We start from the raw sequence: 16335 nt of genomic DNA on the forward strand, positions 1-16335 counted from the left end.
ATAAAATAAGCACATGCCATTATTATAAAAATGCTGCATTAATACTGACAATAGACAAGGTTAGTTTTATTATTTTTTCTTTTTGCAGTTGCAACACAAAGCATGTTAGTCCCACTTGTAAACCCATGATGAATGCATTTTAAACTAAGTTGGTTAATGATCACTCCACAAACTTATTAATAATATTATATTATTAGGAGAGGTTAACTTTGCAAGTCAGAAAAAAATGTTGTTCTTCATCTTGCTCCATCAACTCCCTCATCTGGTGATTTCCAAATCACCAAACTATACCCAAAAATTTATGATTCTATAAATTTTCAATTTAAGGACATGCTTTGCACTTTCTTAGTATTAGTATTTCTAAACTCTAGAATCAGCTGTTTTTTCTGCAACTATCATATTGAACTCTACGAAACTCTTCTAATTCTATTTCTTTTTCCCTTTCCTTTCTTAGCTTGTAAATTATCTTCTTTTCTGTGACATGCTTTCTTCTCTTGTGTAACATACAACTGATTTTTAACAAAAGTATCACTAAAGCTATAATTAGCAAAGGGAAAACTATTTTACCTATAATTGAACTACCTATCTCTTGAAACCAGTGTCTAATTGCTGTAAATCTTTTACTAAGACGTTCTGAAAAACTCTCATCTTCTAAAGGTTCTACCTCTTGGTGTAACGCAGTAATGATTTTAATGTACATCTCTATATTCTTGCTTTTGGAATGTATGTGCAACAGTGTTGAACATGTAAGATCCCACAAACTCCTCCCTCCTTAGCTAACAGGATATCAAGTGCAAGACGATCTTGCATTACCATCGTCCTCATGGCTATAAGTTCAGTATTTACTAATAGAAATCCACTTGCAGTGTCAGTTGACAGTCTATCTACAATTGTTGACCTTTTTCTGATTCTCCCTGCATTCAGGGTAATTCCCACCTTAGGTATCAATGCACCAAATATGTCTCCCAGGATTTCTGAAAAACTTTCTCTTTTAAATCTTTTTACATGTTTGCTAATTTCAAATGAACCTTCAGCATTTCTATCTACATGAAAAATTTTAGGAAAAACTAAACCTACATAACAAGTCCCGTACCAGTGGTCCGGAAGGCTGTAATATGCGTTATCCCCACAAACAAAATAAATTCCAGGAAAAATTGGATCTTTGCCTCCTTTGAATCCCCATCACCCTATAATCCGATAAGTATCTTCACATTGACTTACACCTACAAAATAGTTATCATACAGAGTATTATCTCTTCTTATACAAAATTTTCCACTAACAGGTTTATCTATGTGAATTGCAACATTAATATTTCTACCATTGTGACGAGGGGGACCCGGACTCGGGTCCTCCAGGCATGCCTATTCATGTGTCCCCTCTCTTTGCACAGCACACGGACTCCTCGAAGACCATGGACGTGGACGGCTGCCGTCCCTTGCTGGACTCAGAGGACCCGTGTTACTTTAATTGGGCGGACCCGGACCTGGGACCCGCCCTCCGGACGTCGGTAAAACCCAGCCCAGAATACACACAGGTGTGTGTTACACCAGGAGGAGGAGGAGAGTGGCGACAGGAGAGCGAGGACGGAGCGGAGTGGAGGAAGAGCGAGGACGGAGCGGAGTGGAGGAAGAGCGAGGACGGAGCAGAGTGGAGGAAGATCGAGGACGGAGAGGAGTGGAGGGAGATCGAGGAGCGGAGAGCGAAGGGAAGAGAACAGGCGGACCAAGGAACCAAGAACACCGGAGAAAGACCTGAGGAGGAGCGAGACTGCAGCGACACGCCAGGAGGCCGACGTGAAGGCGCATCGCCCAGCCACGCTTCCCGGGAAGTGTGGCTAGGACAGGTACGGTCTCGTTTCCTGGGTTGGACGAGATGTAAGCGGGACAAGCCCCCTTGACCCGTACTGTGCACGAATCGAAACACCTTCCCCTCACTTCCCCTCCCTAGTAGCGGGGTATCTAGCGTGCACGTGTGCCTCCTCACAACCCCTTCCCTACCTCAGTTCTTCCGGACAGCCAACTAATATTGGTTTCCCTTTTTCTTTTCTTTCTGCTGTGATCTACCGGCCCTCGTGCAACAACGGCGGAAGCTCGGACTACGCCTCCCAGACGACACCGGGAGTTGAGACGGCGGGTAGTTATACGAGAGGCTACGGAGGACGCTACCAGTCTTCTTCCCTACTATCGAGTCCCTGTTCAAAAACGAAGGCTGTATTAAACAATAAAACCTGCCCTACCTACAACCCCGTTGTCCGTGGATTTGTTTGGCAAACCCCCTGAATCCCCACAAGTGGTGGAGAATGCGGGCATAACGGAGGTAGCCATCAGGAACACAACGATGGAGGAAATGCTACAGGCGCTCGATAAGGGCCAGGAGCACCTGGGATGGGCCGTAGAACAGCAGCTGGCCGCCGCCCAGTTAGACAGGGACACATTGAGGAACACCGTGGTGGCACAGCTCGAGGGGATGCACCACACAGTCGACCCAGCCAGCAATCCGGTGAGGGAGAGTCGGACACCGGCCACCCCAGCAGGTATTTCCCTACAGAAATACGTCACCGGGGAAGATCCAGATGCATTTCTGACTAACTTCGAGAGGGTGGCACTGGCTTGTGGCTGGCCCCTGGAGATATGGCCATTTTTTCTTGCCCCCCTGTTAACCGGAGAGGCACAGGCTGCCTATCAGGTCGCCAATGGTAACGGACAGACCCCCTATGGCCAAATAAAAGTAATCATCCTAGACCACTTGGGATTGGGCGCAGAGGCATACAGGGTGCGCTTCCGTAAAGAAAGAGGACAAGCCGGGGATAACCCAAAAACATTGTTTTTTCGATTAAAGACAGCCGCAGACAAGTGGCTCACCCCTACATCTAGTACGAAGGAGGAGATAATGGATAAAATCTATTTGGAGCAGTTTCTCGAGGCACTACCCTTTGGGACCCAGAGGTGGCTCAGACAGCACTCCAACCTGTCGACCACCCAGGCCATGGAAATGGCGGCCACATATGTCCAAGCACAACCCCGCCTACACACAACCGAACATGAGAAACCGGTCAGACCCGCGTTCAGACCCGAACGCAGACCGCGAGCCCCCCCCTGGGCGGCCCGTTCCAAGACCAATGACGACAGAGACACCCCCATTCCGTGGTCCTCAGTGCTTCGACTGCGGAATGTGGGGACACATTGCACGCCTCTGCCCCCAAAAACGCTCACAAGAAGAACCCATGGACGTCAGCTATTTACCCAAGGTCGTCATGTATTCCGCACAGCTCGGCGGAGCCTATCACGTGAGTGTTAAGGTCAACGGTACTGTGGTCAGCGCCCTCCTGGACTCGGTCTGTAAACAGTCAGTAATACAGGGTTGTTACGTGAAGCCCCTTCAGGTAATGCCAGATTCCCTAGTGTTTATTAAATGTGTACATGGGGACGTCAAGGGTTATCCGGTTGCGTACATCCCCATTGAAGTAGAGGGAAAGAGTACTTTGGTTGTGAAGGTGGGGGTCTTGAATACCCTTCCCGAGAAACTTATATTAGGGACTGACAACCCCCACTTCCTTGATCTATTTCAGGGGCGACTTCATCAGGATAGGGTAATCGACACTACAGCTATTCCTGCCCTGACCTCCCCTGATCCCTGGGAGGGTGATAGGAGCTTTCGGTTTGCCCAGGCCAACGACGCCACCTTATTCAATGCCTGGGAACAAGCCCACAGCGAGTAGGACAATCCCCAACCCCGATATCCCCGCTTCCTGATTAAAGATGACCTCCTGTATAGACAAGCAAAACAGGACGATCCTATGCAGCTGATTGTGCCATTGTGTTTCCGTGAACAAATCATGTTTTACGCACACACCCACTTGTTGGCGGGCCATATCGGGAGCGAGAAGACCACTCAGAACGTGCTAAGAAGCTTCTATTGGCCTGGAATGTACCAGGATATCAAATCCCACTGCCAGACATGCGACCTATGTCAAAGAAAAAACACCCAGAGACCCACGGCAATTCCTCTACAACCTCTCCCCGTCATTGGAACCCCCTTTGAGAGGGTCGGAATGGATCTTATCGGCCCTCTTCCACAGACCAGGAAGGGATACCAATACGCTTTGGTAATCGTGGATTACGCCACACACTTCCCTGAGGCGTTCCCCCTGAAAGCCCCCACCTCCAGGAATATTGCGGATAAGTTCCTGGAACTTTTCTCACGGATGGGATTTCCCAAAGAAATCCTTACGGACCAGGGGACTCCGTTCATGTCGAGGGTCATGAAAGAAGTGTGTCTCCTACTCGGACTCCACCAGATAAAAACGTCTGTGTACCATCCCCAGACCGATGGCCTGGTGGAGCGCTATAACGGGACCTTGAAGTCCGTGCTGAAGAAGATGCTAACCGTGAACGGAAGCGATTGGGATCTGTTACTTCCCTTGGCCCTATACGTGATCCGAGGCCAAATGCAAAGCAGTTTAGGCTGTTCATCATTCGAGATGTTGTACGGGAGACAACCCCGGAGCCTCCTGGATATGACCAAAGAGGTGTGGGAGGCAGAAACAACCAGAGAAACCCGAACCCTGTTAGAATATAGCCAAAACTTGAAGAACAAACTGGGGAAGATACGCGAGCTGGCCTTTGCTCATCTGGTAGAGAGTCAAAGAAAGCAACGTATCCATTACGACAAGGGGAAAAAGTGGAGACATCTCCTCGTTGGCGATTCGGCTCTTGTACTCCTGCCCTCACCCACTAAGAAATCCCAGAATGAGTAGCAAGGCCCGTACAAAGTCACCGAAACGTATCGATTGCACCTGAGCGGGAGGAAATCCCAGATCTTTCATATCAACCTTCTAAAGAAGTGGTTGGGCACACCACCCGTGTCATCCAACCTCACTACTACTGTAGGAAACATCCCGGAGACCACGCTGGGTGAATTGGTGGTCAATGACGAGTTGTATCGGAGCGAGCAAGAGGACACCAGGGATACAGCTCGGCTTATCTCGACGATATCATTATCTTCAGTCCGTCATGGGAGGAACATCTGCACCACCTACAGGTCATCCTGCAACAACTACGGGGCGCTGGATTGCATGTCAATGCCAAGAAATCTAGCATTGGTTTCCATAAAGTCAAGTATCTAGGGTACTTGCTGGGACACGGAGCCATAGAACCCCAGATCGAGAAAGTGAGAGCCATCGCTGGCACCCCATTTCCCAAGAACACAAAAGACATGAGAGCCTTCTTGGGGCTAGTTGGCTACTATCGGAGATTCATCCCCTCGTTTTCGGATGTAGCAGCCCCCTTGACGGATACGTTGAAGAAGCATGCCAAGAGAGACGACTTCCTAAAACCATCGCCGGCAATGTGGAAGGCCTTCCAGACGCTAAAGAAAGCCATCACGACCAGCCCAGTGCTTACATCCCCGGATTTCACGAGACCCTTTATTCTGCACACAGACGCCTCTGACTTTGGTATTGGGGCCGTATTGTCACAGGACACGGGGGTAGGGGGCGAAAGGCCCATCCTTTACATCAGCTGTAAGTTGTTCCCTAGAGAGGTGAAATATCCCACAATTGAAAAAGAGTGTCTCGCCATACGGTGGGCAGTAGACAAACTGCGCTATTACCTGGAGGGGCATCTGTTTATTCTATATACTGACCACGCCCCTCTATTGTGGATGAGTAGGAACATCTCTAACAACCCCAGGGTTATGAGATTGTTAAAAAGGGTTCCAAAGACAACCGGTAACCAAAGACCCTTTTATGTTGCCCGGCAGTATCGCCTCTATGACCCACCAATATTAATCAATGAAGAAGCAGGCGCTGGAGACTGGAAGGCGGGAAACGAGGATTTTATTCTCTCCGGAGGAGAACACATCAATTCAGACAGCAAGTATCGTCACGAGGTGCTCTAACCACATCTCTGAGGCCTGGCCTCTTATACTAGGGTTTACGACCTTTATTGCACATAACACATTCTCGCAATACTTTAGAACTTGAAAGAACATCCTCGGAATCTCCCCTTCAGACCCGTTCCCACACACATTTACAGTTGGATTCCCCACCCTGGTCACAACAGGTGATGGTCGTCGCACAGCAGGGCATTCCGCCGATTCACGGAATGCATGGGGTTGATCGGATCTCATGGGGTGGGGGCTTTGATCGGTTCGGGGGTCTTTTGATGGAGAGGGGAAGCTTCCTACTGTACGGGGTAATAAACAGTATCCGCAGAGCCAGGTGGCGGCCTGGGAACAGGGAAGACAAACGGGGGCACAGGAAAAAAGGGGTTTGTATCAGAAGGATCTGAGGCCATGAAAGGAATGAGGGGAGGTGTCGCGCTGGGAACAGGATGGGATTCCGTGGTGAAGCTGCGCTGAAGAGGGGTTTATGACCCGAGGCATGAGAGAGCGGGGGTTGTCAGCGTGCGGGGGAATGCTTGCGAGGTTAAGAGAGAGAGAGACGCGCTGGCTATTAGTGAGGGGCAGGGAGGCCATGGTGCTCAAAATGGCTGTCGCTTACGCGCACGAATGGGCCTGGAAAGGGGCAAGATGGCGCCGATAATGTTCACTAAGTTTGTATTTATTTTTCACAGTCCTCCCTTTAACATTTCCAAGACATCTTGCTGGCCTATTTCCTATCTACCCCTATATGCAGTGATCATAAGTAAGGGAGAGGGGACTTAGGTGAAAGAACTGTACGTAAACATCACATTATAAACATCATATTGAAAAATCTCATCAGTTAGTAGGCGGGTTCATCGTTAAGTTGATTGCAGGAAAAGTCATCGTAATGCAATATCAGACTAGAATTACGTAGCGAGGGCGTTGGGTACAGATCATAGAATAAGAACTGGTAAGTTATCATATGAGTAAGTCCTTTTTGTATACGGCGAGTGCGTAGTCAGTCCAATGGTGCTTGGGAGAGAAAGGAGAGACAGTAAAAATATCAGAGTTCTCGTTGTCTTTTGTCATCTTCTGTTGGCACTGTTAAGCACCTGGATTACAATTCGGTCCGTCAACAGGAATGTTCATGTGGATTGAGTCGTTGGAGGTCTGCGGGCAGGGGTACATTTTGTCTTGTTTCGCCAGGCCTCATAGGAGCAATGCGTTACGGTTTTGGGGCAGGTGCATCTTCTTCCGTAATGCAGAGCATAGATTTTGCAATGGAAAATGCAATTTGTTCCAGAACTGTGAGATCTGTTCGTTCCTTGAGTCTCTGTGGTGGGCACTTCCTGTTGCTTCCATCATCTTCAGGGTGCTTGGTAGCGGGCAGAACCACAGACTTTGTTTATCTTTTCTTCGGGGGTGACCCTTGGTGGAGTTCTAGGTCACCGTTCTGGGATTTAACATAGTTCGTGGTCTACTTAGTCGGAGCTCCCCCCCTTTCTGACGCAGGGAGTACTCTTCTCTGGGTAGCTCAGTAGGTTTTGGAGGAATTTGGGAGTTCGGATGGAAAGGTGCGGGTGTGAACAGTCCTTATGGTAGGTCGGAGGAGGAGGGGATGGAGCAAGGCCAAGTCGGGGACAGATCAGGGGGAGGCGGAGAGTTTGCGACAGGCGAGTCCGTAACCATGTTCAGAGAGCGGGGACTCTTGGCACACGTTGATCATAGAGCAGGGGCTTCAGGTCAGCCCTTTCCTTAGCTTTGTTTGAAACAGTGCCTCGTCCGGCGTCTCCTTACTGCTGTGGTCTCGCCTCGGCCTCCGTCGCTGATGTTCCACAATCCGCAGTCAGGCCGCGTGCTCCCACATCCGGTCTCTTTCTCCTCCGACAGTGATACCCTTAAATGAGTTTTGAAAAGACAGTCTTTAGAGATTTTGCAGAAAAAGGTAATTACATAAGTCTATTTCTCTCCCAACACCAAGCAACTGGGGTAAGCACTCGCTACATTGGAGATTCTTGCGGCTAACGTATAAACAATTGATGATGGGTTTGCTGGATTCCTTACAATTTCCTTTCGCTGGCTAATTCTTTGGCGCTTTGATGATTATTTCGTTCATTTGTCATATGTCTAGTATAGTAGATGTCAGTTCTTCTGGCAGAGACCCATTTCCCTAGTACAAGTCTTGAAAGGCTAGGCTGGTCTTCAGGGCCTTGTATTTTACAAAAAGTGCAACGTGCTATTCACCATAGTCTGATAGGCATCCTTCTGAGGGATGAACATAGGCTAAACAAGTCTGCATTACATAAAAGCATCTTATTTTCAACCATGCTCACTGCAACAAGTTCTTTCGTTTTTCAATCTAATTTTCAACTTTGCACACATCCTTCTAACTTTCTATATAAATCCTCGCAACCTGGTTACTACAAAAACTCGGGAGGGGTGGTTTGCAATAATTATTAAACTTATCCTCGGGGAAGGAGGGATCTTATGGATACCAAACTGGGGGCATTTTGGGTAGATGGGGGTGTCTCGATCATTTCTTACAGCTTGGGGTACGGAGACAATTTTCAATGGGGATGGTCGCATTACCACAGACACATTTTTATCATAGGAGCCACTGACAAATAGTTCCCTGAGAGTGGGTCAAATTTAGGGAACCTTAGTCGTCTTACCTGTCCCTTTCCTATCGGCCAATTTAAATTTCATCCATATTTTAGTAGAAAAGGAGAGGTAGTAACGTGGTACCAATACAATTTTATTTAGGACAAATTTGCGCAAATACTTGTGGTATTTGGGGCCAATCAGGAGGTGCACCAGGTTCGCCAATTAGGTGCCAGTTGCTAGGAAGAGGGAAAGTGTGGAGGGGTGGAAGAGTGAGTGAGAGAGAGAGAGAGAGAGAGAGAGAGAGAGAGAGAGAGAGAGAGAGAGTAAGAGAGAGAGAGAGAGACAATAGGCCGAACAGTACACGTGTGACATAGAGAATGACCGTGTATTGTTTGGGCTATTCAGTGCGTTACCCAACGTTAGACGTTTCGGGTCTGTGTTAGGAGGTAGGAAGCATGCAGTTTTGGGACAGAAAAGCGTTAGATTTGGTAAAAAGGTCGTGAGAGCGTCCTTGTTGTGCCATTTTGTAGCGCTAGTCCGTCTTCCTGCATCGGGCGTGACGTGGTTCCAGATCCCTTATGATACTCTAATCGGGATTCTAATGTAACCTGCAGAGGAAAAAAAGGGGGGAGAAATAGGGGAGGTAGGGGGACAACATTCGAACACATCAAATGTAAGGGCACGAAAATCCTTTACTTACCACATACTCGTACTTGTCTCTTCGGGATATAATCCCTTAGGGTTCTGGTTTCTTAAAGTCATGGGGGCAGGCAATGTGATAGGTGGTTCATGGGGAGGTTCGAGGATGGCATTAAGGATCGTGTGTAGTGAAAAACGCTAAAAAGAGGAATCGGAGGTGCCTAGCGCGAGGTACCCGGTTTCGTAGATGTATCCGGTCATCGGGGTCCCTAAATCATTCCCAAAGCTGTGATGTTCTTAAGGCATACCAGTTCTTCGTTCAACTGTACCTTAGTACCTTCGACCACCATATCCTTATAACAATTTATCAATCACACCATTTTACTTTACCCACTCTCTGAAGTCGAGGTCCTTCTTCATACGTCAGTTCCTGAGCTTAGTCGCATATCTTGGAGGCAGCGTATCATACCTTCGATTTGACCATCAACCCAGGGCCGAACAACCATTTCTCGGATAACCTTAAAAAGAGAGCAGAACAGTTGCGCACAGAAAAACCCTCCCACCGATACCCGTATTTACAAAAGTACGCGATGCCTATCCATAGCTTTTAAGACTTTTATTTGTAGAATTATTCAGTACGTAAAATGTGAGAGCGCAATTCATATTTTGGCCTGACATGTCGTCGATGGAAGCACATACAGTAGGGGGTTATTTTGTAGTACAAGAACATGTAAAAAAGGTCTAATTAATTATTTGTAAGTAACCAAAAACATTTCATTGCGTGACGAAGGAATCAGGGGCATTTCAGTTCATAGATGGAAACACAGTCAAGCTCATCGTAATCACATTTCCTAAATGCAAAACCGCGGGCGTGCATCATGAGCGACGTTATGTATCAGTTACAACAAATATCAAAAATAAATTGTTCATTGAAATCAACATTTTTACGGAACCCTTCTTAAATGTTCGCCAAGTGAACCCTCCTCCCTTTAACATCGAGTGCGCAATGGTTCGTATATATATATATATATATATATCTTAGTACATCCAGTTTCATTAGCTAAGGAATACCACGAGGCATCCGTTAGTTTCCATTGATACCAGCGCCATTTTGGGCGAGGCCGGTTTAGTCCGGAAGTAGCATCAGGGGCAAAATATCCCCGCCAATTGGCGGTTGGACCAGAGTCCCTTTCGGTAGTCCAAAAGAAAACTGTGCTAACAAAGGGGGCTGGTGGTGTGGACCGTCAATCAAGAGAGGGAGGGGGTAAAGTCTCTCTTACCAGGTCATGTTGATGTTCAGCCGGAACTTGCTCGAGTTCGTTAGCCCATAATGTTCCTGGGTGGTTCAGACGGAAGCTGATGCAGACACGAGAGCACCGCCATCTTGTTGCTGTGCCGTGGTTATTTCATTTGAGATCAATGCAACTGTTCCTCACCGGAAGCCTAAAGGGGCCGAGGGCTCTTGGGACTTTGGTAGAATCTTCAAAGTCGAGGGGATGTTTGTCGATGGTGGGGGCTTGCGCCCAGGTGGGCAAGCGCCCGAGTTGCAATTTCGGACAAAGTTACTCCAGCGGCCTAGACCCGCCTTTCGAGGGCCCAGACGCCATTTTGAGGCCCTGCAGCAACCTTTGCCGTATCCATCAGGAGTGGAGGAAAACTTCTTGTGATGGCGAAAAACAGAGCATCATGCGGTTGGAGCAGGACATTTTGGTTCGGGGCGCCAGGGTGCAGCGGTGGAGCCTTCGTCTGGGGAGGTAAGGGAGGCTCGTCTGTGCCGTCTCCCTCTCCTGGCGCATCCTACACCGTCCCTTGGAATCAGGGGCGCACATGATGACCACCCTACACCCCTGATTCCGACTCTTGGGGGACCACTGTACATCCGGTGCTCCGTAAATATGCCCATCGGACATTGTGTGTCCTGTACCACGCAAGTATACCAGCCGGGTCTTGTATATCCTGTATTGAGAAAATATACGAGTCGGGCATTGTGTGTCCTGTGTTGCGGAAATATGGCCGTCGCCCGGCTGGAGGACATCGGTGTCGGGCCAGGGCAGGGAAGCCTCCTACCTGTGGAGGTGGAAGAGGCTCGTCCGCGTCGCCTCTTCCTCCCTGCCCACCCTGCATCCGTTCGATGGAGGAATTCGTGATGGCCGGACCAGGAGATACAAGGGAGGGGGGTCACCTTCATCCGCCCCCTCCCTACTCGCGGTCCGGGGGACGCCATCCCTGGAAGGGCAATATGGGAAGACCATTTCATTGCCCGCTGTGTGGGGTCTCCAGTACCTTCTCGCCAGCAATCTCTTTTTGGGCTCATGGTTGCTGGCAGGCCCCGCCCCACACGTGCTATGTGTTTCGGATGGGCGGGACCATCGAACTGTTACATTTCGAGGACTTCCGGAGTGAGCATAACATGTTTTGTATTTTTCCTATTAGTCAAGTTTGCTTTTTAGAGAGTTCTACTAGTTATTCTATTTACTGTTGGTTGTGTGTTTTACCGTAATTAAATCCTAAGTTATATAATAGACGCTTGGCTTTCTTGAATCTTTTCTCTAACGGGGGGTTGTTTACACTGACCTGCAGTTGTGTTTGTTTTTCAGAGTGGGGGAGCAACAGAGAGCAATCAGTCCCAGAACTCTAACATGTCGTTAAAATTGGTCTGACGAAATCTGTGCCACCGAGCATAATCGAACGGGGTGGTCCTGTCTGTTCTGTCTGCACTAGTCTGATTGGTTTTTATCTCACGTCTTTTTCCTTTCTGTCGGTCCGTCCTTTCTGTCAACCCTCCATTCTTACCTATGCTTTGCAGAGTCGGGCATTGGGCTTTCCAGTGTCCAAGACATTTACAGAAAGCACATTGGTTTTGTTTTAAATCTGTCCGTCCTGTGCGTAATGTCGGGGGATTACCTTCGGGTCGTTGTGTTCCGGGGTTGGCTTGTCGGCACATCCCTTTACACCATTCGCTTTTCATGTCTACTCCTCGGGGCTGTGCCATCGCTGGTCCTTCCCTTTGCCTACTAGACGTTTGGAGGGTTGTCCGTCGTGTCCCTTCACCTTTTCTAAATTCGTCGCCTTCCCTTCGTTGCGTGGCTTCTTTGCGCCACATACCGAGACTATCGAGCATAATAGGTGTTGTTTCATTCCTACGAAGGGCTATTTCTACTGTTTCTATTTTGTCGAGATCAAAGGATCCTCTCAGTGGCCACTGTCTTTCTCGATCCCTTTTCGTATATTTATGCCACAGCTCACTATAGGCTATAGCAATTAATCCATGCTTCATGAACATGTCCTTATTAGGGGTGCCTTCCAGCGGAGCCGGATGGTTCATCTCTAATAAGCGGTCCGGGTTAAACAGGCTATTGACCAGTGGGGAGAAGACAGGCATGACGGATCGCAATGGGATAATAGTCAGCACTACCTATCTTATCACTGCGCGCAAAGACTAGACAGAATATTTCTATTCTACGTTGTTTGCACGTAGTGAATACCTCATGAACCAATTCTGAGCAATCAATCAATGTTAGGTCAAAAATAAAAAATCAATATGGTCAATGGGGAGAATAAGTAGGCTCGCAAAAGTTCGCGTCACCTACCCTTTCACTATCTGCAAAGAGGGGACCTATCTTTCCCTGTTTGCAGACAGAGAATCTCCAGAAAACAATCTATAACAGTTAATCAATAGGGGGAAGGGGCAATTGTTCAGTGGGGGAGAAAGATAGGTCCGACGGGTGCGTACCTATCCTTCGCTGTTTATAAAGGGAGAGCCTGTTGTTTCTCCATTTGTAGACAGTGAATCTCCAATAAATTAACAAAAAGTAATACTAGTATTTTCTCAACAATTATCAATCACTTCCTATTATCTATCACTATCGCATTTTCGTCGTGTTTACACGACCTTACCCGGACCGCATGGACAGTTTCTCGTCTTCCGAATCCAGCGCCCGATCGTCCTCTTCTCTTCGTACTTCTCGTGGCACTCCTGATGGTTCCCAGTCAGGACCGCAGATCACTCGAGAGAGGTCTGTTCGGAACCAGTGAAGTTCGGATGATCGGCTGTCAGACGAGGGTCTATCGGACAGGGTACCTTCCGATCGTTGCAGTCGTTCACTCTGTCGTCGGGACCTCTCCCACTGGATCCACGAGTCGCTGATGGGCCCCACGTTTGGGACGCCAATTGTTAAAAAGGGTTCCAAAGACAACCGGTAACCAAAGACCCTTTTATGTTGCCCGGCAGTATCGCCTCTATGACCCACCAATATTAATCAATGAAGAAGCAGGCGCTGGAGACTGGAAGGCGGGAAACGAGGATTTTATTCTCTCCGGAGGAGAACACATCAATTCAGACAGCAAGTATCGTCACGAGGTGCTCTAACCACATCTCTGAGGCCTGGCCTCTTATACTAGGGTTTACGACCTTTATTGCACATAACACATTCTCGCAATACTTTAGAACTTGAAAGAACATCCTCGGAATCTCCCCTTCAGACCCGTTCCCACACACATTTACAGTTGGATTCCCCACCCTGGTCACAACAGGTGATGGTCGTCGCACAGCAGGGCATTCCGCCGATTCACGGAATGCATGGGGTTGATCGGATCTCATGGGGTGGGGGCTTTGATCGGTTCGGGGGTCTTTTGATGGAGAGGGGAAGCTTCCTACTGTACGGGGTAATAAACAGTATCCGCAGAGCCAGGTGGCGGCCTGGGAACAGGGAAGACAAACGGGGGCACAGGAAAAAAGGGGTTTGTATCAGAAGGATCTGAGGCCATGAAAGGAATGAGGGGAGGTGTCGCGCTGGGAACAGGATGGGATTCCGTGGTGAAGCTGCGCTGAAGAGGGGTTTATGACCCGAGGCATGAGAGAGCGGGGGTTGTCAGCGTGCGGGGGAATGCTTGCGAGGTTAAGAGAGAGAGAGACGCGCTGGCTATTAGTGAGGGGCAGGGAGGCCATGGTGCTCAAAATGGCTGTCGCTTACGCGCACGAATGGGCCTGGAAAGGGGCAAGATGGCGCCGATAATGTTCACTAAGTTTGTATTTATTTTTCACAAGATGGTTCCTAGCCCTACAGCCCTTCAGATTCCAAGTCCGCCTCAGAAAAGGGAAGGACAATGTCTACGCAGATTTTCTGTCCAGGTTTCCTCTCCCCGATCGGGAGAATCCTAGGGGGGAGGTGTGTGACGAGGGGGAACCGGGCTCGGGTCCTCCAGGCTTGCCTATTCATGTGTCCCCTCTCTTTGCACAGCACACGGACTCCTGGAAGACCACGGACGTGGACGGCTGCCGTCCCTTGCTGGACTCAGAGGACCTGTGTTACTTTAATTGGGCGGACCCGGACCTGGGACCCGCCCTCCGGACGTCGGTAAAACCCAGCCCAAAATACACACAGGTGTGTGTTACACCCGGAGGAGGAGGAGAGTGGCGACAGGAGAGCGAGGACGGAACGGAGTGGAGGAAGAGCAAGGACGGAGCGGAGTGGAGGAAGAGCGAGGACGGAGCGGAGTGGAGGAAGAGCGAGGACGGAGAGGATACCAGGGAGATCGAGGAGCGGAGAGCAAAGGGAAGAGACCAGGCGGACCAAGGAACCGAGAACACCGGAGAAAGACCTGAGGAGGAGCGAGACTGCAGCGACACGCCAGGAGGCCGACGTGAAGGCGCATCGCCCAGCCACGCTTCCCGGGAAGTGTGGCTAGGACAGGTACGGTCTCGTTTCCTGGGTTGGGTGGGACGTAAGCGGGACAAGCCCCCTTGACCCGTACTGTGCACGAATCGAAACCCCTTCCCCTCACTTCCCCTCACAAGTAGCGGGGTATCTAGCGTGCACGTGTGCCTCCTCACAACCCCTTCCCTACCTCAGTTTTTCCGGACAGCCAACTAATATTGGTTTCCCTTTTTCTTTTCTTTCTGCTGTGATCTACCGGCCCTCGTGCAACAACGGCGGAAGCCCGGACTACGCCTCCCAGACGACACCGGGAGTTGAGACGGCGGGGAGTTATACGAGAGGCTACGGAGGACGCTGCCAGTCCTCTTCCCTACTATCGAGTCCCTGTTCAAAAACGAAGGCTGTATAAAACAATAAAACCTGCCCTACCTACAACCCCGTTGTCCGTGGATTTGTTCGGCAAACCCCCTGAATCCCCACAACCATTGAGCTTTTCATCCTCGATTTGCCAAAACTTAGATTTAGCAATTTTCATCACCTTATTTTGTTTGTAAATTGCCCGTCTCTCTTCCAGCATATTCAAGAAGGATTTCTCCTCTGCTCCCAATTTGTATGTTAAATTATTTCTATAAGCGTATTCATATGTGAGTTCACTAGTCACTAAGAAAAATTCCCTCATCTGTTTACCAGGTCTCACTTAATTCAAGGGATTTTCAACTTTTAAATTTGCAAAAATGTCATCAAAGTCAGAATTATAATATTCTAAACGACCAGTTTTATAAAACAAACTAGCTATTACACTACACGTCACACCATATGTAAGAGGGAGCATGTTATAGGTTATTCCCTCAGAAACAGAAGCAGGTAATTTTACTCAAACATAACAATCTTTAGCATCCATTACTTTAACATATTCAGATAAAAGTCTAGAAAAGGTATTACTAGAAAAATCTCCAACAGATCTATCTTGATGAATCTCTGGCTTATGATCAATATTTTATTAGTATCTATTTTCTCAGATTTGACCACAACTTTACTTGTCATGTTAGCTTTATACATCTCTTTATCTACACCTAAAGGAAAAATGACTGCTAAAATTAACCAGACTAGAATATTTAGTACCACACATATTGAAGACATTTTGCAACACCTCTTGAAAAGAGAGCATCTCGAATTTTTACTAGTATATGAGTAATGGTGAAACAACAATTAGTGGCAATGGGTCAGGGATAACACAAGCTATCTAAAAAAACGTACATTTATATTAGGATACAATCCAAGAATCCCAGGTATTCATGGTGAAAAATTGTGTTCCCATCAGATACCCGTCCTGTACCGCCCTACATCATTTGGGATCCTTCACCCGAAGGAAGTGGAAACATGTCCACTATGGATTAGGTAGATTGTAGCCTAATCTTGTGGGAGGATACAGAGATGTGATGAAGGAGAAGTGGTATCAGGGGGTAAACTGACTAGCAGTGCAAAGAAATGTGCTATGTGCAAAAAATAAGTGAATACGTTAATATTGGGTTGCAGGAATGGAAAAAAGAACTTTAATAGGATCCTACC

General features: G+C 48.2%; 1 protein-coding gene across 1 annotated transcript; it reads left to right on the top strand.

Annotated features, from left to right (window-relative positions):
- Positions 1-1358: 1358 nt before the first annotated feature.
- Positions 1359-14856, top strand: LOC147670619 (uncharacterized). Its single transcript, XM_086948124.1, has 2 exons — positions 1359-1844; positions 14350-14856. Exons 1-2 carry the CDS (start codon positions 1359-1361, stop codon positions 14854-14856), a joined length of 993 nt encoding a protein of 330 aa, XP_086804250.1.
- The last annotated feature ends 1479 nt before the right edge of the window (positions 14857-16335 follow it).

This window comes from Lissotriton vulgaris, unplaced genomic scaffold, assembly GCF_964263255.1.
Source record: "Lissotriton vulgaris unplaced genomic scaffold, aLisVul1.2 SCAFFOLD_715, whole genome shotgun sequence".
NCBI classification, from domain to species: Eukaryota; Metazoa; Chordata; class Amphibia; order Caudata; family Salamandridae; genus Lissotriton; species Lissotriton vulgaris.